Below are 22462 nucleotides of genomic sequence, written 5' to 3'. Positions count from 1 at the left end.
CCTCGTGGGGCCTTGATAGTGGAAAAGGGGTCTCAGCACTGTGGATCTCCTTCTCTTGGCCCTAATCCCAGTTTTCACTGTATTTCCCCAAGGGTGGAGTGGCTCTTGCTCACTCTCCCTTCCCCAGGGAGCAGCTGTTCTACCTTTTGGAAGACCGTCACTCTCCTTCCTTTGGTTCCCCAGCCCACATGTCCAAACTTGACTCTTCCTGGAGAATACATCCACTGTCCCCCAGTGCTTTATCTTCCTTTCCCCTCATCTCGGCCTCCCTCCAATCTTGCTCCTGGCTCTCTTTTTCTATGTCATTATTGTTCTCTTTTTTATACCTGCACTTTCCAGTGGGTGACAGAATTAGGGGTTGAATTGTGTCTCCCTGAAAGATATGTTGAAGACCTAATCCCTGGTACCTATGAATGTGATGTTATTTGGAAATTGGGTATTTTCAAGCGTAATCAAGTTAAAATGAGGTCATTCATACCGGATTAGGGTGGTCTGGACTCCTAGTCCAATAATACTGGAATCCTTAAAAAGAGAGAGAAATTTGGATACAGAGACAGGGAGAAGCCCTTGTGAAGATGGAGCAGAGACTGGATTGATGCATCTACCAACCAAGGAATGCCAAGGATTGCCTGCAAACACCAGAAGCTAGAAGAGGCAAGGAAGCTTTCTTCCCTATCCTTCTGACGGAACATGGCCCTGTCAACAACGTGATTTCAGACATCTAGCTTCCAGAACTATGAGAGAGTAAGTTTCTCTTGTTTTAAGCCACTCTGTTTGTGGCAATTTGTTATAGCGGCCCTAGGAAACAAATATAGAAGTTAAGGGTGTCAAGGTGGGAGGCAACACCATGGAAAGGTTATGATTTTTTATAACCATGCTATCATATATTTTATGGGATTGTATATTTTCAAGATTGCTTTTGTATCTACTTTGGGTTAAAAGACCCAAGTTTGAGCATCAGTGTTATATCTGGAATGTAGCATGTAATAGCACCTAATTCAAGAGGCTGTGAGGAATAAATGGAATAATGTCTGTGAAACTGTTTAGTAAACTAAGGTCTGTAGACAAGTTGAAATTAGTACTATTATAACTATGTGGAGGGGCAGAAAACACCCTGGACTAGAGAATGGAAATCTAGGTCCTTGGTCTCACTAACGACTGGATCTGCCAACCGGATCTTTGTATTAGTGGCCAGCACCCTCTTCAGGTGTATCAGAATGGTTAAACAGTACTCTCATCCCCCAGGTACAGAAGGAGTGGTCATAGGTCAAGGTTACAGACCAGGTGGGAAGACTGCTCCAGGCTTAAACCTTGCCACAGAGTATCCCTTCATTCACTAAGAACTATGCAAACAGAGTAGGAGAGTGAAACCAAGATGAGTAAGAGCTGCTTCTGCCCTCAAGGAGTTCACAGTCCACTGCCCTCTGCTCTGCTGGTGTGTGCACACAGCCTCCAGGAACAGCCCAGATGCCTGCCTGGGAAGGTGTCCTGGGGAAGGTGAGGTGAAGCTGGGCTATGAAAACCGAGTGGAATTTCAAGACATCACTCTTTTGTAGGAAGAATTAGGGGATGGTTCAAATTAGCAAATGTTCATTAATCAACTACCTAATTCTAGGGTCTGTGCTAAGTGCCAGGGGTAAAGAAAGGGAGAATGTAAGTATGAAATTAACAAAAGTCAGGCCTGGAAGATCTCCCTTTCCAGTGCGGACGCCAAATCTGCATACAATACGGAAACCTGTCAGAGTGTGTGAGGTCGTTGCTTAGGGCTTTGAGTATCGGAAATTGGGAATTTGGTCTGCCGAGGGCGATTCTGAATGAAGGTCCTAAGGGAGGTTTCCTGTGGGTTCAGGCCCGCGTGTCCCCAGTGATCACCTAAAAGGCAGATGAGGGCTGCTTATGTAATCGGCGGCGTCTCGCGGGCGGCTGGGGGAACAGGATGGGGGAGCCGGGCCAGGGCTGACTGCGCGCTCCTGGAATCCGCGCTCGGGGCCCTGGCTCACCTGGACCGACACGTGGGCCCGCCCTCGGCTGCGGAGACACGCGCGCGGCAGCCCGGCGGCTGCAGGACGACTCTCCACGCCTTCTGTCTTCCAGCCATCTCCCTACTGGAACCGGGAGGCTGTGAACGCCTCGGGAAGCCCGCCCGCAGCGCCTACCCCGCCCACTGCCCGGCTGAAGGGAGCCGTATTGGAAGGAACCCACAGTAATCTTGAACTCTGGCCCAGATCCTGGGTCTGGTTTTCCGTAGGTCTTCCTGTCATGCCATGGCTCTGGATTTCCAAGCCCCTCGCCCCTTTTAATTTTTCGGGATCGCCGTGGAAACTGAGGCAGGCCTTCGCTGAGTTTAACTTTGATCCCTCACAGGGCAACAATATAAACAATAGAGATTTTTGTTCGGAGTGGTGTTGGTGAGGATTCGAGAAGAGGAAGCATCTGGTCTTGCGATTGATTTTGGTTTCTGAATATGAGGAAGTATTAAAGGCAGAGTGACTTGTCTTTGAGAGGGAAACTATATCCATCCCCCACTCCAGGGGAAACCAGTCTTTGGTGAGACTAAAAATCTTTTCAGCACCCTTTAAAGGATGTCTGAGTTCTGAGTCAGATTCACACCCAAATATTGACTGTGGAAGACGACATTTAGAGAATGTCCTTTTAATCTTTTTAAAGTGTCAACATTTTTATTATGGAAAATTTCAAACATACACAGTAGAGAAAATAATTTGATGACTCCATTTAGCAGTTATCAACTCATGACCAATTTTATTTCATCAATTACCTCCCACTCTCCTTCCTCCCTTTTTCCACTGTATTGCTTTTAAACAAATCTCACACATCATATTTCATTGGTGAAAACTTAAGTATGCAAAAAAATTAAGAAGTACAATGATTACATTGTAAAAGTGCACAACTCTTTAATGTAAATGTACAATTTTTAACTTTCTGTCTCTTCCTTGTAGAAATTGTATTACAATTAATTTGTTCAAAGCAGAATGTAAACCAGTTCACCAATGTCTTTGGTTGATATTTCCTTCAAGTCTTTTAATCTGTAGGTTCCCTTTCTCCTGTTTTTCCTGGCAGTTTATTTGATGAAGAAAACTGGTCATTTGTCCTGTGAATTTTCCTAAACTGCCATTTGCTGACTGCGTTTCTGCAGCATTGTTAAAGCAATTCTGTTCGATCCAGAACTCCAATGAGTTTCAGGTTCATTATTTTCAAGAAGTACATCAAGTTGTTACTTTCTGCTGTATGACATTGAAGGCACATAATGCTGGGTTCTCTTTTTTGATGTTGATAAGTGGGTTCAGGTGTTGTCCGCCTGACCCATCCTTATAAGGTTCCCTATCAGCTTGTCACATAATATTTCTAGTAGCTGTTGGTAATTATTGCATAGGTCCATTATTTCATTAGGTGTTACAAAATGGTGATTTTTTTTATCCTTTCTTCATTTATTAGCTGAAGTTTGTAATAAAGAACTGTTCTCAAATTATTTGGTTATCCTTGATGTATTTGTATAAAAATGGTAGCATAAATATATAGTTTTTCTCTTACTAGTTTTCAGAAAGTTGAGTGGGTTCCTAGCTTCCTCCAAAAATGACCAATGAGTTTACTTTTTAGTTATTATGATGAACTGATGGAATTATAAAAACATATATTATGTGTTTCAATCAATTGCAGTTATTATTCTTACTGACACTAAAAATATCCTGTCTTTGGCCCTTCAAGTTGGCTCCTGAGTCATTTCTGCCTTGACTCCACTAGCTTCCTCACAATGTTTGGACAAGATGTTTCAGAGTCATTTTGTATATTTCTTCTCCCAGACCTAGAATTATCCAGTTCTCTAAGGAGCATTTTTCCTTTCTGTGGCAAATAATATTTAGAGACACCATCTGTGTATAAGCAGTACTCATTGTATCCAATTAGACCATTATTAGGTCTTCCTTATGAAGAGAGCTAAAAAAAACATTTTATTCCTTTTTAAGAGAAAATACATCATGAGTTTATGCTGATTTTCCAAGTCAAATTTGGGATTATTATGTTTTTATTTCTCTTTTTATATGTGATAATCATGAGAAAAGCTAATCTTTTCTTTGAGGCTGAAAAATCTTAATAATATTTTTACCAAGATAATAACTGGGAATTTTAAGTTTTATTTGCAATATTTTTGTCATTAGGATATATCCCACTAAGGATATACAGTCAAATGACTATGTTTTAAAGTCACTTAAAATAACTTCTCTGGGTGTTTAAGCTACCAGTTACACACACAGGTTCAGTCTGTCCTGTTTTAATTTAATTTAGTTTTATAATGATGCAAAACATTTACATCCCTTGTGTCTGTGTCTCAACCAGGACATAGCCGGACGCTTCTCATCGCAGTGTTTTCTCCATCACCCCCTGTTGATTCACATTTGGGCTGTTTTCAGTCTAGTCCTGTTACAAGCAGTGATGCACTGAATAGCCTTCTGTGCAGTCTTTTCATGTATTTGTGGCTTTCTTTTCAATATAGGCAAATTGGGGGAAAGAAGACTGTAAGAACCAAGAAGAGAGAGACATTTAAAGCAGGCTCTGGGACGTCGGGCCTGGACTAGGAAGCGCGAAGAGTGCAACATTCCTACAGGGCTCCTACAGGCCTTGCTTCAACGCTACCAGCTGCAGCACATTCCAAAGTGTGGGCAGTAACGGGGCGGAGACGGACAGGAGGCAAAGGAACAGCTCCAGTGCTCAGGCTGATTTGGGGACGGAAAACAAGCGACTGAAAAAGTAGACGATCTGCTTGCTCCGGGAAGGATGTGTGCAACGGGTAGATGTGGTTGCTCGCGGTGGTGTCGCAGAAGACTACCTCCCTGCACTAGCGATCGGCGCAGACGCCCGCTTTCCTCGGACGCACGGGGAGATCCCCCCAGGTCCTGGTCTCGGTGAGCTCCGGGCACTGCGGAGCACAGGAACTGAATAAGGATCGCCTGCCACCAGGAAGCCTCGCCTGGGGGAGGGTGGGAGGTTTTAGCACCAAGACCACGCCCACCACCAGGCCCCGGCCCCGTTTCTCGGAGCTCCGCCTCCCAGATCTCGCGGCCGACGGAGAGGCTGGGCTAGCTCAGCCTTTAAGCCGACTGCGCAGTAGCGCGCGGGGCTGGCGGGCTCATCCCAGCCGTTGCGAGAAGCTAGGTTCAGCGTCACTGTCTTCAGAACGTGGGAAACGAAGAGGTCCGCGTGGGCCAAGGCCGCATCCAGTGTAACGAGGGGGCGCTTGGGGAAAAATGAGGAGGAGAATTAGGGGCAGCCCCGGGTCAAACGGTCCAGTTCCTTCCCTCTAAGCTCTCTAGATGCAGCTGGAGAGAAGCGTTCCCTGTCCAACCGCGTCCTCATTGTCCCCAGAGGAGTCCTAGCTCCCTCCTCCCTAAATTAATCCCTAAGTTTCACCATATGCTGCTCTGTGGATGCATAGGGGAGGCTCCCCACTGGTGATGGTAGGAGCGTATTATTTCAGCACCGAAAGCTGAGACTTCCCTCTTTCTTCCGCATTTCTGTGGTCTTTGATTCTCATAAAAAACAAGATTTGGGGTAGTATAAGAGAAGTCGAGGCTTAGACTTGAGGAACTCGAGTGATTTCCTAACCTTCAGAGACAGGGATGAGTGGAGGGTTGGAATACACGAAGAGGGATGGTCAGCCCCCACCCCACCACACACGCACACTTTTCATTGGATGTGCACATTGATTTAGTTTATCAAAACAAGTAGGGCCCCCGTCCACCCTCTATCTACAATGGCTTGAGTAGAGGTGGTTCCAGTCTCTACTAAAGACAGGAATGGGGCCCTCGCTCTATCCGGATTTGTTATCTCACACCCTCTTACTGAAATATTAATTAATTTTCCCTTGCTGAATGTGAGGGTTTGAGGGTAACGGAGGATGTGGGAATTTGGGGAAGAGGAAACAGGAAGGTCAGGTCCACGGGACGGGTTGGGCGGACTGTGACCCAGGCAGGAATATACTCATCTCTAGACTTCAGGTCTGAACGGCTTGCCTGGGTAGAGTTGTTTTTTTTTAAAAAAGAAGGACCCGAAGGAGTCAGTTACAGGGACTTTCTTTACCCACCAGGGGGCCCCAGAGCCAAAGCAATACGAAGCCAAGCATGGGGCGAGGTGCTAGGCGTCCAGGGTAGTCTTTTCCGCTTTTGGTTCGAGAACGCTCGCATCCCTTCTGCCAGTCTCACACCCCCACCATGGCCATCATCAGTAGCCCCGGCCTTCCCCCACGCTCCACTCTCTCAGCTCGGCCCCGCCCACTCAGGGGCCCTGGACCGCTCTCGGCAGCTTCCTCAGTGCCGCCTGGGCTCTTCCGTCCACACAGCGCCAGGGCTCCCACCCGGTTCTCAGAGCTGGCTCAGTTGAGGTAAATCTCAACTAAAGAGATCCAGCTTCGGGCCAGGAGCAATGCTGGGGCGTGGGCTTCCCAGCATTGAGGCCCGAAAAGGCAGTGGAGGGAGCTGAGGGGTGGGATTTGGTGATGCTGGTTGAGTTGTCTGTCATCTAGAAGGAGGAAGGGAAGGAGAAGAGGTCCGTGGGAGCAAAGCAGCCATAATCCTCCTTTGCCGGGAGGTGCGCTGAGCTCTAGACACAACAGCAAGGATAAAGGTACATCTGAACAATTTAGGAGAAGTTGGTGAAGGAAGGGGTGGACATTTCCTTCCTAGGAGAAGTGCAATTTGAGGAGTAAGAGGAGATGGATGAGATGCCCTCATCTCCGTCCCTGCCCAGGCCATCTTAGCACCTGAATTCTTCAAGTTTTCAAGACAACCCTTCCTCCCCTCTCCCAGCTCCCAGGCCCTTGTAAGGTCTCTAAATCGTCCTTTTTGCTCTGTTCCCTTTCCCTTTCCTCTCAGGCTGAAACTGAAAGAAGCCTTGATCTTGGATGGGAGGAAGCTCCTTCTGCAGTGCAGTCTTCTTTCCCTACAGTCATTCGACCAGTCCCATCTGTGGATAAGGCATTTTGACCCCTGTCCTCCCTCTACACAGCGGCAAGCCTCAGGACTCCTGCCTGAAGAGGATGACTCAGACTCTGAGGTTTTGTTCTTTTAGAATTATTTTTCTCTGATTGATAGGCATCCTAGAAATTGGGGAAAGAAAACCAATTTTGGTCTTGATAACCAGAAGCTGCAAGTTAAAAACAAAAGCAAACACCCTTCCACTATCAATAAGAACAATCAGTTCTCAGTGAGGAAGCTCCCACTACCCCCGGGGAAATGTGGAAACCTGTCAGGTTGTCCCTGTGATGGCAGGAAGTGGATTCTTTACTAGCCCTAGTGCTTCCTGGGGCCTGGGATGTGAAACATTTAACAGGGCACAAGGCAGGGAGCATAGTGCAGACTTGCCCTCTGCAAACACCTCTTGAGGAGAACGCTGGTGGAATAAAATCCCTAAATCCTGATCTCTGGCTTTGGAATGCATTTATGTAGTTTTTGATTTAGGCAAACTGAGTTCTAATTCTGCGTCTTCCACTCAATAGTCACATGACCTGAGTAAATTACTTCACCTCCCTGGAGTTGCTGGGACCTTACTTACCTGTGAATTGCCAATAATAACACCTACTTGGAGGACAGTTGTGGGGATTTTAAATGTCACGTGTGGGGTGATTAGCACACAGTGGCCCTTTAAGAAATGGTATTTTATAGTGCTCCTACCTCAGATGGCAGAACCATCTCTGATGGTTTGGCATGGACTCTTGTTCTAGAGGGTCCCCAGCCCTTGGGCCTTCCTGACATCACACCCAGAGGTATTGTCCCAGAAACCTGGCATGTGGCCAAAGGCAGCTAATGCTCCAGAGACTGAGCTATCCCCATCTCCTCCTTTTCCCATCTTTTCCTCCCTTACCCTGAAGAATGAAGAAATAACTTTATAATTTTCTATTAGTTTTGAAACTTTTAAATTGGTCACTATTTTGTGAGTTACATGAATTTAAAATAATAAAGTATATCTATATGCTTGTTCTTCTCAGTTGGCTGAGGAATGGGCATTCCCCCATAGCTGGCCAGCAGGTAATCATAGAGACAGAATTCTTCCCCTTTGCTTTTCTCCCTTTCCCCAAATGGCAGAAAGAGCTATCTGTCCCCACTCATAGCTCTTCAGGTAGTTTTCATTCATGCTTTTGAAAAACCTGCTTTTATCTTTCTTCCTATCAGCCTGGAGGTTGTGTGAGGGGAGAGAATGGAATGAGATGGAGAGACTCCAGAGAGGTTGAGCAAGAAACCCAGGACAACACAGCACAACACTGATTTGAAACGCCTTGGAGAAGTGGTAGCTGTCATATTCTTAGTGGACCAAGAAGGTATAAAACACTGAGAGAAATACTTTTTCTGCTCCCCTTGAGGGGGCTGTCTAGCTCAGCCCAGGAGAAATATAATCTGAGCTACAAATATCATTTTAAAATTTACATTTAAATTTAGATAAAGCATTTTAATTTAAAATAGTCACATTAACAGAAAAAGTAAAAAGAAATCAGTAAAATTAATTTTAAGTATAAATTCTATTAATCCCAGTATTTAAAAAACACTGTCATTTTCAACATAAAGTACAATAAATTATTGCTTTATTTACATTCTATTTTCATACTACGTCTTGTGAAATCTGATGTATTCTCCACTAACAGCATACTTGAATTTGGACTAGCCACATTTCAAGTGCCCAGCTACATCTAGTCCCTTCCTCACATCTGACAATGAGGAGAAAGTGCTGCGGACAAAAGATGCTCTGGGGCCTCACCCTTCTGAATAAGGCCTGCTGTCGTGCCAACAACCAGGAGCAGGGTGTGGCAAGAGGGGTTCCCACCCTCTAAAGCCTGGATGGCAATCCCATCCCTCCTCTTAGAGAGCAGGCTTAAGAGGAGAAAGGAGATAGAGCTTCTGAAGTAGGAGGCTAGGTCTGCCTTCTCCGCCAGTGCTGACAAGGAGGGCTGTGGACTTGTGTGTCCCTGCTGGAAATAGGGGCAGGTAACAAAAGACTTCATGTGGTTGGAGGATGAGCCCAGAATCTGGGGACAATGGCCCTTGCCTGGCCTGGGCCCTGTTGGGGTGCTGGACTGGGTGAGGAGCTATAGGGTGGGATGCTCAAGTGGGGGGCTTCCTTGGGCCTCTGCACCCTTCTAGTGCTCTGTTGCTCCAGGAGAGCACAGAATGGCCCTGGGGATAGGTGGGGGAGAAGCATGGGAAGTTTGCCTAAGAGCAACCAGCCCAGCCATGGGGAACACTGAGCAACCCTCTTTTCAGGGGTTCATATATCTAGAGCCAGAATGGAGGAAACTGTCCCTGAGCACTTTGCCTTCAAGGCCCTTTGGGGTCTGCCACCGCCACCTCCACACTTAAGTTCTAGACCAAGCTGTTCCCCCACTGACCTTTAGACTGAGGAACATGGAGATTGGGCCAGCTGAGTGAGTAGACTCCCCAGCATCTCTCCATCCCCTGGGCTTTAATAGGACCAGGTGTGTGGTGGTGGCGGGAAGGGGAGAGAGAACAAATCACACTCATCTCCAACACAAGGTGCGCCTTTGTAGTCCCCTGCCAGCCCCCCAAATCTAGCCTGAGATGAAGGGTAGGGGATCCCTTCATGGAAATTCTAAGCTGGAATTGAACTATTTTAAAACCTGAAGTGACTGTTGCTGTATTGGATGAGATTACACCCAGTGGGATGGAAGGGCTGGACAGAGCAGAGAAGTTACTGTAGGAAAGAACAGTTCAAACCAAATTACAGACTAAAACAAAATACTGTTCCTTGTTATGCCTGGCAGGTGGAGAGTCCTGGCTGAATGGGTGGACTTCTTGATCAGTACCCTGATCCTCCTTAGCCACAGCATGTGGGGAGGGGTGTGTGTGTGTGTGTGTGTACGGGTGGGGGCAGGGGTCTTCTTAGAAGAAAACTCCATCCAGCTGTGTGCCCTCCTGGCTTGGACAGCTGCAGCCTTTGCAGTGAAGGGAATCCTTACAAATATCCAACCTTCTTACTGGTTGCAAACCCAGCCAAGTTTTTGAAAAATATCTGATCAAACATTTAAAGCCCAAGTTATGCATTTCTGCTCTGACTAATTTCTGTTTCCCTGTAAGGCTAGAAGAGTGGTTTCCCTAGAATATCATTGACTTTGAATCTGTTTTTTCTTTTTCTGTTGTCAGGAATAGACGGAGCTCCTGTGTGTACCAGAGAAGTAAAAGCCACTGCTCTACATCACACAGTCCCTGCCAGCAGGCCCCAGGAAAGCAAGGCCCTGCCTCTGTCTGCTCCACCACACAGCTGAGTACCAACTTTCCAAGACAGCCACTGTACACAGCAGGGGCACCTCTGTGGCTCTCATGGGAGTCAGGGAGACAGACAAATAACACATGATGAAGACAGAGTGTAAGAAATGCCTGAAATGGGTACATGGAACGTGCTCAGCAGAAAGCCTGGCATTTGAAAGGCCCTGTGATTGTTTCCAGCAGGTAGGAGTAACAGTCCAGTTTCCATGGGCTGACAGGGGAAGAATCCCCTACGGGTAGGTGAACAGAGAAGGAGATGGCCTTTTCCTTGCCTCTGAATTTCTTCAGGCTCTCTGTAATGGAGCCAGGTCTTCATTTTGCTTCACTGAGTTTTTCTCCAGGTCCAGAGGAACAGGGATTGGGCTGAGAAAGCAAAACTCTTAGCTTTTAGGAAAATATGATTCATCTGTGGGTGGTGAGATCAGGAAATGGGTGCAGGGGAGGATAGGCTGTGATGAAAGGGATCAGGGGATGGGGTCCTGGGGTTGGAGAGAAAGTCAGGGGATAGCTTGGGTGCAGTTAGGAGGCCAGGGCTAGGGATGCAGGGTGGGGGATGAAGTGGGATGCAGGGAGATATGGAAATGAAGAGGGAGATGGGGACAGAGAAGGAGAGAAGACAAAGGGGGTAGGGGTAGGGAGTAGGGACTCAGGAGCCATTCAGTTGAGCAAGGGGTCATGCATGCAGGTAGTGCAAAGAAAGAGAAGAATTTATGCCAGCAATAGGAACCTGAAGAAAACAGATCCTCTTTAGCAACCAACCTACTTACTAATACCCTCAGTTTAGGTCTTCTTATCTGCAGCCAAAGTGTTTAACTGCAAAGTTAGAGTGGGTGGAAATTTGTGAGGGAGGCTTGTTGAGTGTCTTTGAATATGTGTTGAGCATTGTAGGAGAAATGAGTCAGTAGACAAAGTGCATTCAGGATAGCCTGTCATACCTGCAGAACTTTGATGTCCTAGAAGAGAAAGAAACAGCACAGCTTCAGCACTTGGCTGACTCACTGGAGCTAAAGACGAAAGTGCACACCCTGCCAGGTGGGCAGAGCAGGTAAAGTGAGGACACCCCCAAGCTCCCTTCTCCCTACCCACCCACCATTAGGGGCTCACCCAAGAACTGCCTGATATGCCAGTAGGCAGGGAAATGGTTAGACCTCAAGAGGAACTGCTTGAAGAAAAGGGGAAATAGCTATGACAATGAGATTTTGGAGATGAATTTTGTCTCTGGGGTGAGGAGGTGACAAGAGAGTGGCTGGAATGGCTTTGCACGGCCTTTCTTGAAAGAAAGAAATGGATTCCTGAACTGTGGAGAGAGGGAAATCAGGGACTGAGCTTATTTTACCCATCAGCTAGGCCTGCACTGTCCAAAATGGTAGCATCAGCTAGCTTCATGTAACACCTGAACACTTGAAATGTGGTTAGGATGATGAAGAATTAAATTTTTAGTTCTACTGAATTTTCACTAATCCACATTTAAATTTAAAAATGTAAGCAGTGTAAAGTACTTTTTCCATTAAACAAACTATGTTGCTTTGATAGGAGTACATATAACTTCAACCATTGAAAATTTAGTGTCTGAATTGAAATTTGATACATAAAATATATACCATATTTCAAAGACTCAGTACCAAAAAGAAAATCATAAAATATTTCATTAATACTTTAAAAATATTGGTCAACAGCTTAAAATGACAGTATTTTACATATGTTGCATTAAATAAAATATTTTCTTAAAATTAATTTTACCTGATTCTTTTTATTTTTTGAAAGTGGCTAGAAAAGTATTTTAATTGTATATGTAAATTATATTTTAAATTTAAGTAGCTCACAATGTAACTCTAAATTACATATGTGGCTTGAATTATATTTCTAAATTTTATAAATATGGTGTGTATTATGCTTCTAAATTACCCACGTGCCTTACATTATATTTCTGTTGAATAGCACTGAGCTAGGTAGGGTGATAGGGACAATCTCAGATAACCTGCCAGGTGGTAGGCACTCTGACGTGTGACCAGGGATGGGCTGCTACCTTTTTGCATGCCGCTGGGCCCCCAAAGGACTCTCACTTAGAGCAGGGAGCATCCGGGATAAGCTTCCTGAGGCGTTGCTTCCCTTTGCTTCCTCCCAACCCAGCCAGTTTCTCTGTGACAGGAGGAAATTCTCCTCCTTCAGGACCTGAGGCAGCTGCGTGAATTCTGAGGCGATCTTTTGATTCTCAAGTTCCACCTGCACCTGGAGGGAGGTCAATGGACACTCAGGTGATGGAAGGATTACCTCAAAGTTCCTTCCAGTCCATTTTCTTCCATTTTTCTATTTTATTAAGTCCATGCTGAGTACCAATGCAGAGCAATGTGCTCCAGGCAGACCTGGAGGAAAGACAAGGTGAGGAAAATTAACTTTTAAAAGCACTTACTATCTGCTCACTTTTAGTTTTAGGTTTCTTACATATATGTTTATCATTTTTGCCTTCAGGGGTCTAAGTATCTAACACTTAAAACCTAAGTATCTCGTACTCACATTTTCAGAAAGCATTTCCGTTTATAATATGCTTCCACATAGATTTTTCCTTTGATGCACAAAAAAATGGGTAAAGATATTGGGTGGGTTTACAATGTCTTCATTCTCCAACCTTGGGATCAGTCTCTAGTTAGGGAGGGGCTGTGAGGGTCACAGCTGGGTCTTAAACCGGTATTTCTGATTCTAAGACCAGGACCAGTCATTCTCACATGACCTGCCCCCAGGTGGGGGAGACTGACACAGCTGACCAACTCCAAGAATCCAGGGCTGGACGTGGAAGGTGCTTGGATGCGGCAGGCCAAGTGCTGCCGAGGAGGACAGGACACGCGCAGCACAGCCTGACCCCGATGCCACCATTCTCTCCACCCCGTCCCCCCCCACTACACTCCTCTGTTCCGGATCTCTGTTTCTTTGTTATGGGGTCTTTTTCTTAATGGTCGTGTAATAAGGCTAAAGATTCTAGGAGCTTTCACAGAGATGTTTCTGCTTCTGAACTCATGGGACAGACAGCAGATCCGAGTTTCTTCTTTCATGAAGACACTGATCCTCTGTTTACCTCACGACTTCCTTGTACTATTGCCTTCTCCTTTTGCTCATAACCTTGTCCTGCAATTGAAGCTGCCCCTGTGGGGAGAGAGATGTTTTGGCAAGCTGTGCCTGGAGTTCTCACTATCCTGATTTCTCAGGATGGTGGGTGAGGTTCACCAGGGGCAGTCTTGGCATAATTATTAATAGAACCCCCTTTGCTGTGCATGCTGGGGAGTGGTGGGAGTGAAGGGGGAAGGAAAAATCTGGAGCCTAAAGGGCCTAAAAGAGGAATGTTGTCATAAATTATAACTACTCATGACGAATATTTGGATGGTGCTTTGGGATTATCAAAGAACCCCCAACAACTTTCCCTCATTTGTCATACCAACAATTCTTTTTTTAAATTTTTTATTGTTATTTTTTTTGGTATTATTAATATACACTTACATGAACAACATTGTGGTTACTAGAATACCCCCATTATCAAGTCCCGCCAACACACCCCATTACAGTCACTGTCCATCAGCACAGTAAGATGCTATAGAATCACTACTTGTCTTCTCTGTGCTATACTGCCTTCCCTGTACACCCCATTTTTATTATGTCTGCTAATCATAATGCCCCTTTTCCCCTTTATTCCTCCCTTCCCACCCATCCTCCCCAGTCCCTTCCCCTTTGGTAACTGTTAGCCCATTCTGGGGTTCTGTGAGTATGCTGCTGTTTTGTTTCTTCAGTTTTTTCTTTGTTCTTATACTCCACAGATGAGTGAAATCATTTGATATTTGTCTTTCTCTGCCTGGCATATTTCACTGAGCATAATACCCTCTAGTTCCATCCATGTTGCTGCAAATGGTAGGATGTGTTTTCTTCTTGTGGCTGAATAGTATTCCACGGTGTGTATTTACCACATCTTCTTTATCCATTCATCTACTGATGGACACTTAGGTTGCTTCCATTTCGTGGCTATTGTAAATAATGCTACGACAAACATAAGGCTGCATATGTCTTCTTCAAACTGGACTGCTGCATTCTTAGGGTAAATTCCTAGGAGTGGAATTCCTGGGTCAAATGGTATTTCTATTTTGAGTTTTTGAGGAACCTCCATACTGCTTTCCACAAAGGTTGAACTAATTTACATTCTCACCAGCAGTGTAGGAGGGTTCCCCTTTCTCCACAACCTCACCAACATTTGTTGTTTGTCTTTTGGATGGTGGCCATCCTAACTGGTGTGAGATAATATCTCATTGTGGTTTTAATTTGCATTTCTCTGATGATTAGCAATGTGGAGAATCTTTTCATGTGCCTGTTGGCCATCTGAATTTCATCTTTGGAAAATATCCATTTTTTAAGTGGGTTATTTGCTTTTTCTTTGTTGCAAAGTGTGAGCTCTTTGTATATTTTGGATGTCAACCCCTTATCAGGTATGTCATTTATGAATATATTCTCCCGTACTGTAGGATGCCTTTTTGTTCTACTGATGGTGTCCTTTATTGTATATAAGCTTTTTAGTTTGATATAGTACCACTTGTTCATTTCTGCTTCTGTTTCCCTTGCCCGAGGAAATATGTTCATGAAGAAGATGCTCATGTTTGTATTCAAGAGAGTTTTGCCTATATTTTCTTCTAAGAGTTTTATGGTTTCATAACGTACATTCAGGCCATTGATCCATTTTGAGTTTTCTTTTGTGTATGGAGTTAGATGGTAATCCAGTTTCATTCTCTTACATGTAGTGGTTCAGTTTGCCAACACCAGCTGTTGAAGAGGCTGTCATTTCCTCATTGTATATGCATGGCTCCTTTGTCATATATTAATTGACCATATATGCTTGGGTTAATATGTGGAATCTCTGTTCTGTTCCACTGGTCTATGGGTCTGTTCCTGTGCCAGTACCAAATTGTCTTGATTACTGTGGCTTTGTAGTAGAGCTTGAAGTTGGGAAGTGAGATCCCCGCTGCTTTATTCTTCCTTCTCCGCATTGCTTTGGCTATTTGGGGTCTTTTGTAATTCCATATGAATTTTACAACTACTTGTTCTAGTTCATTGAAGAACGCCATCAGTGTTTTGATAGGGGTTACATTGAATCTGTAGATTGTTTAGGCAGAATGGCCATTTTGACAATTCTTCCTACCCAAAAGCATGGGATGAATTTCCATTTATTGTTGTCCTCTTTAATTTACCTTAGGAATGTCTTATAGTTCTCAGGGTATATGTCTTTCACTTCCTTGGTTAGGTTTATTCCTAGGTATTTATTCTTTTGGATGTAATTGTGAATGGGATTATTTTCATGATTTCTCTTTCTGCTAGTTCATCATTAGTGTATAGGAATGCAACACATTTCTGTGCATTAATTTTGTATCCTGCAACTTTGCTGAATTCAGATATTAGTTCTAGTAGTTTAGCAGTGGATTTTTTAGGGATCTTTATCTATAATATCATGTCATCTGCAAACATTGAGAGTTTGGCTTCTTCCCTACCAATCTGGATGCCTCTTATTTCTTTGTTTTATCTGACTGCCACAGCTAGGACCTCCAATACTATGTTGAATAAAAGCAGGGAGAGTGGGCATCCTTGTCCCCACTCATGTGTCTTGTTCCCTATCTTAGAGGAAAAGCTTTCAGCTTCTCACCGTTAAGAATGATGTTGGCTGTGGGTTTTTCATATATGGCCTTTATTATGTCGAGGTACTTGCTCTCTATATCCATTTTGTTGAGAGTTTTTATCATGAATGGATGTTGAATTTTGTCGAATGCTTTTTAAGCATCTATGGAAATGATCATGTGATTTTGTCCTTCATTTTGTTGATGTGGTGGATGATGTTGATGGATTTTCAAATGTTGTACCATCCTTGCATCTCTGGGATGAATCTCACTTGATCATGGTGTATGATCTTGGTGTATTTTTGAATAAGGTTTGCAAATATTTTCTTGAGTATTTTTGCATCTATGTTCATCAGGGATATTGGTCTGTAGTTTTCTTTTTTTGTGGGGTCTTTGCCTGGTTTTGGTATTATAGTAATGCTGGCTTCATAGATGAGTTTGGAAGTATTCTCTCCTCTTCTATTTTTTTGAAAAACTTTAAGGAGAATGGGTATTATGTCTTCTCTAAATGTCTGATGAAATTCATCAGTGAATCCATTTGGTTCTGGGATTTAGTTCTTGTGTGGTTTTTTGATTACTGATTCAATTTCATTGCTGATATTGGTCTGTTTAGATTCTCTGTTTCTTCCTTGGTCAGTCTTGGAAGGTTGTATTTTTCTTGAAAGTTGTCCATTTCTTCTAGGTTATCTAGTTTGTTAGCATATAGATTTCCATAGTATTCTCTAATAATCCTTTGTATTTCTGTGGTGTCCGTCATGATTTTTCCCTTCTCATTTCTGATTCTGTTTATCTGTGTAGGTTCTCTTATTTTCTTAATAAATCTGGCTAGGGGTTATCTATTTGGTTTCTTTTATCAATGAACCAGCTCTTGCTTTCATTAATTTTTTTTATTGTTTTATTCTTCTTAATTTTATTTATTTCTTCTCTGGTCTTTATTATGTCCCTCCTTCTGCTGACTTTGGGCTTCATTTGTTCTTCTTTTTCCAATTTCAATAATTGTGAATTTAGACTATTCATTTGGGATTGTTCTTCCCTCTTTAAATAGGCCTGAATTGCTATATACTTCCCTCTTAGAACTGCCTTCACTGCATCCCACAGAAGTTGGGGAGTTTTGCTGTTGTTTCTATTGTCTCCATATATTGCATGATCTCTGTTTCAATTTGGTCATTGATCCATTGATTATTTAGGAGCATGTTGTTAAGCCTCCATGTGTTTGTGAGCCTTTTTGTTTTCCTTGTACAATTTATTTCTGGTTTTATGCCCTTGTGATATGAGAAGTTGGTTGGTACAATTTCAATCTTTGTGTTTACTGAGGCTCTTTTTGTGGCCTAGTATGTGGTCTCTTCTGGAAAATGTTCGATATGCACTTAAAAAGAATGTGTATCCTGCTTCTTTTGGGTGGAGAGTTCTGTAGATGTCTGTTAGTTCCATCTGTTCTAGTGTGTCATTCAGTGCCTCTGTATTCTTACTTATTTTCTGTCTGGTTGATCTGTCCTTTGGAGTGAGTAGTGTGTTGAAGTCTCCTAGAATGAATGCATTACATTCTATCTCCCCTTTTAATTCTGTTAGTATTTGCTTCACGTATGTAGGTGCTCCTGTGTTGGGTGCATAGATATTTATAATGGTTATATTTTCTTGTTGGATTGACCCCTGTATCATTATGCAATGTCCTTCTTTATCTCTTGTTACTTTCTTTGTTTTGAAGTCTATTTTGTCTGGTACAAGTACTGCAAAACCTGCTTTTTTCTCCCTATTGTTTGCATGAAATATCTTTTTTCATCCCTTTACTTTTAGTCTGTGTATGTCTTTGGGTTTGAAGTGAGTATCTTGTAGGCAGCCTATAGATGGGTCTTATTTTTTTTATCCATTCAGTGTCTCTGTGTCTTTTGATTGGTGCATTCTGTCCATTTACATTTAGGGTGATTATCAATAGGTATGTACTTATTGCCATTGTAGGCTTTAGATTCATGGTTACAAAAGGTTGATGGGTACTTCCTTACTATCTAAATAAGAGTCTAACTTAACTCACTTAGTATGGTGTTACAAGCACAGTCTAAAGGTTCTTTTTTCCCCCTCCTTTTCTTCCTTCTCCATTCTTTATATATTAGATATTGCATTCTCTACTCTTTGTCTATCCCTTTTTATTACTTCTGGTGACAGCTATTTAACTTTAGTAACACTTTCATCTATAGCAGTCCCTCCAAACTACACTGTAGAGATGGTTTGTGGTGGCTAGATTTTCTCAGCTTTTTCTTATCTGGAAATTATTTAATCCCTCCTTCAAATTTAAATGATAATCTTCCCAGATAAAGTATTCTTGGTTCGAGGCCCTTCTGCCTCATTGCATTAAATACATCTTGCCACTCCCTTCTGGCCTGTAAGGTTCCTGATGAGAAGTCTGATGATAGCCTGATGGGCTTTCCTTTGTATGTGATCTTATTTCTCTATCTTGCTGCTTTTAGTAGTCTGTCCTTATCCTTGGTCTTTGCCATTTTAATTATTATATGTGTTGGTGTTGTCCTCCTTGTGTGTCTTGTGTTGGGAAATCTGTGGATCTCCATGGCCTGGGAAACTATCTCCTTCCCCAGATTAGGGATGTTTTCAGCAATTACTTCCTCAAAGACACTTTCTATCCCCTTTTCTCTCTCTTCTTATTCTGGTACCCCTATAATAGAAATATTGTTCTGCTTGGATTGGTCACACAGTTCTCCCAGTATTCTTTCATTCCTGGAGATCCTTTTCTCTCTGTGCCTCAGCTTCTTTGTGTTCCTCTTCCCAAGTTTCTCTTTCATTTATTGTCTCTTTCACTGTATCTAATCTGCTTGTAATATCCTCAACTGTGCTCTTCAATGATTAGATCTCCATTCTAAATTCATTCCTGAGCTCTTGAATATTTTTCTGTACCTCCATGAACATGTTAATGATTTTTATTTTGAAATCTCTTTCAGCAGATTGATGAGGTCGATTTCATTTGATTCTGTCTCAGGTGTATTCATAATTTTGCTTTGAACTGTTTCCCTTGAGGTTTCATAATTTGTCTGTAGTACCCTCTATTTCCCAGAAGCTCTACTCTATGGAGCTGCTCAGCCCCTGCAGCAATGTCAGGGGTTGCAGGGGAGTGGTGTTGGTGCTTGGCAGGAGGAAAGAGCTGTTTCCTACTTCCCAGCTGCTGTGCCTGTCTCCACTGCCAGTACCAATGGGCTGAACACAGAGGTGTAAGCCTCTATGCTTTGTGTTTGTACCTGCCATTGGCGGGGCTTCCCTCTGGCTGGGTTGTCACCAAGGCAGGGGCTGCCAGTTTGCGAGTATGAGCCTGGTGCAGGCTAGCCAGGAGGAAGACACAGCAGGCTGCATATCACGGTGGGGTCCTTGCAGTTGCATCACCAGCCAGGGGGATATAGCATGTGAAGATTGTTTAAGCTCCCAACCTGCTGGACAGAGTGCATCTGGACAATTTGGTCTATATGTCCTTTCTCCTGAGCAGTAAGCTCTGTGCAATCCCTGCCCCTTTAGCAGCCCTTTCCTTTTTAGGAAGTCTCTCAGACTGCCCACCCAGATCAGCCAGGTATGAATCCCTGTTTTCCACAAGCAGCTGGAATCTCTGTCTCTCCAGGTATTCTGCCTATCTTAGCATTCCAACCTCACTAAATCACTGGAGCATCATTCTATGTAGATTCATGCTCCCAGAGCATATCTCCAGGGCTAGGTGTTTAGCAGTTCCAGGCCTCCACTCCCTCCCTTCTCTGTTTCTCTTCCTCCAGCCAATGAGCTGGGGTGAGGGAAGGGCTTGGGTCCCACCAGGTCAAAGCTTTGGTACGTTAACCTGTTCCGTGAGGTTGCTCTTTTCTCCAGGTGTATGCAGTCTGGTGCAACCTTCTTTCCTGTTGCTCTTTCAGGATTAGTTGTACTAAATTATATTTTCATATTGTATGTGGTTTTAGGAGGAGGTCTCTGTCTCACATCTCACACCATCATCTTTAATCCAATCCATACCAACAATTCTTAAGAGGTACTTTATTATTATTATTTTGCCCATTTGAAAGGTGAGGCAGCAGAGGCTCAGAGAGGCAAAGTGATTCCTTGAAGGTCATACAGTAAACTCAGGAGTCTGAACTTGAGCCCAAATGTGTGACTCCATGTTCTTTTCATTCTCCAATATGCCTCGATTTCACCAGGCATCAGTTCTCCAAACTTAGACCTTTGAATTCAGGTCTTTGGCTGACTGAACTGCCTGAGGGAGGAGGTAATAACCCTCAGGTCCTCACTGAACTCCTGGTCTGATGGCAGGACAGGGAAGGACACCAGACACCTACCTGATAACTCTGGGAAGCTTCTATCAAAACAGTGTTGTGGAATTTGTGGCCTTCGGATTCACAACATATCAAATGGAATTTCCCAGAAGTAACAGAACTTCTGCTGGTACCTCAGACAGCTCAGCTCTTCCTTTTCTGGCTGCACATCAGAGGGACCTGCAGGTTGGATTTTTTCCACCAGATTCACTAACAGCCTGTTGGGCTTGAACATGTTCCTCCTCACAAATTTGTTTGCACAGGAGACGTTTGAGAACACTGATGCTTCCCCACTCTGAGTGATGTATCTGAGTTAGCACCCATGCTGTCAGTGGTGACAGGCTCCCGCAGAACATCCATGGAGATGGGACAGGCCACTTCCTCCTGCAGTTTCTTGGTAAACCACTGACTGGCCACAATAAGGCAGGGCTGCTTCAAGTGTGTAGAGTTTAGAAGTCTGCCGTGGACACTGACTCTAGGAAGGGAAGAGAAAACAGAGGAGATGGAGACCACCTCAGGGAATTTTCAGTTACCAGAAGAGGCAACCATTCCTCTCATGGGGAATTCCTGGAAAGGGGAAGGAGCAGGGGACTTCTTTCTGAAAGGTCATTCTCTATTTTTGTACACTCCTCTTGACTGTGATAGACCTTTTACTCCTCCACAGCACTTGCAGTGGTCTGTTCTCTTCTGGTTTTTTCCTCTGTATGTCATCAGTGCTCTGATGCCTCCAGGCCTGCTTTTAGTTTGGTCTGTTTCTTCTGCTTCTTTGTGCTTCTCTAATCTCTGAATTGCCTTCCCCTGTGGCTTATGTCCTGACCAGGAAAATATCAATGAGCATCATCTGGTGATATTTATGTCCTAATCTTCCCTCCTTCCCTCTTGTGTCAAGGGAAAAGAGTCCTTCCTCCCTTACCATTTTGTCTGGATCCTACCTTCCTTACCTCCCCTCTCTCAGTTTATCTGCCATCTGTCCCACCAAGAAGTTTAGCATTAGTTTTTAGCTAATCTTAATCTGAGGTCAAACAGGGATTGTGGGTGATGTCGTGATTATAGTCAGAGTGATCATACATTCTGGTTTAACTGGGACAGTCCCCAGGTTCACCTTTGTTGTACTGTAATTAATAGCACCTCTTTTCATTCTCAAATGTGTCCAATTTGTATGATAAATTACATGGTTACCCAAATTATAGCAACAGTTGGAAGCCAAAGGCTTTCAAAAATGTTTTACCTCGGGGACTGAGCCAAGATGGTGGTGTGAGTAGGGCAGCAGAAATCGCTACCCAAAACCATGCATACTTTAGAAAATACAACAAATACAACTATTCCTAAAAGAGAGAACAGAAGATACAGTACAATAGCCAGGCTACGTGTACACTTGCGAGAACCCAGCACCTCAGGAACAGGGTAAGATACAAGCCATGGCCCGGTGGGACCCAAACACGTCCCCCACACCAGCTCCCTGGCAGGAGGATAGGAGTTGGAGTGGGGAGGGAGTGGGAGCCCAGGACTGCTAAATACCCAGCCCTATTCATCCGCACCAGGATCACAGACACACAGTGCATGGTGGGCTGGATACTAGGGAAACGAAACAGTAAAACCTGCGAGCGGGTTCCCACAGCCAGCACCCCTGGGACAAAAGAAAAGCGAGTGCTTTTTGAAAGTCCTAAAGGGACAGGAGCCTCACAGCTGGATGGAAGTGTCCTGGCACACTCAGCCCAGCAACTGGGAATTCTGGGAAACTCCGGGCACCCTAAACCCCTGGGCAGCAGTGCAGCTCTGAGGCCCCTGATGGCAATAAACAGCCTCCCACCCATTCCCTCTCTGGCATGACCCTGCCATAGCAGAGCAGCGGCCTGAGACTGGCCAAACCCAAAGCTACTGTGCAGAGCATCCTCTGCACCACCTGGGCCAGACTCAGAGGCCCCGTTGGCATGCAGCAGCCCAGCACAAGCCACTAGAGGTCGTCGTTCTCACAGGAAGGGAAGGCAACAGGTAAGCAGGAACAGACTTTCTTCTCCCAGCTGACACATGCGCCAACTGCCTACGACTGCCTCTATCACCATGAAAAGGCAGAAGAATTTGATACAGACAAGAACAAACCAGACATCCCCTGAGAAGGAACCTGGGGAGATAAATTTAACCAATCTTCCTGAAAAAGAATTCAAAATAAAGGTCATAACCATGCTTATGGAGCTGCAGAGAAAAATGCAAGAGCTAATGGGTAAAGTTGGGAGGGAGAATACAGAAATAAAAC

The 22462-nt window shown here is 44.2% G+C and overlaps 1 protein-coding gene across 1 annotated transcript; it reads right to left on the bottom strand.

Moving 5' to 3' along the window:
* Positions 1–4836: 4836 nt before the first annotated feature.
* Positions 4837–21498, bottom strand: LOC108403365 (E3 ubiquitin-protein ligase TRIM31). The gene is given in 11 exon segments (XM_037026052.2): positions 4837–4981; positions 5024–5247; positions 6221–6377; positions 8111–8189; positions 10553–10615; positions 10618–10686; positions 12410–12509; positions 20233–20317; positions 20319–20535; positions 20538–20683; positions 21437–21498. Coding segments are annotated over 11 exon segments (1347 nt in total).
* Positions 21499–22462: the final 964 nt, after the last annotated feature.

This window comes from Manis javanica, chromosome 16 (assembly GCF_040802235.1).
Source record: "Manis javanica isolate MJ-LG chromosome 16, MJ_LKY, whole genome shotgun sequence".
Lineage (NCBI taxonomy): Eukaryota > Metazoa > Chordata > Mammalia > Pholidota > Manidae > Manis > Manis javanica.
This window is presented reverse-complemented; position numbering and strand designations above follow the sequence as displayed.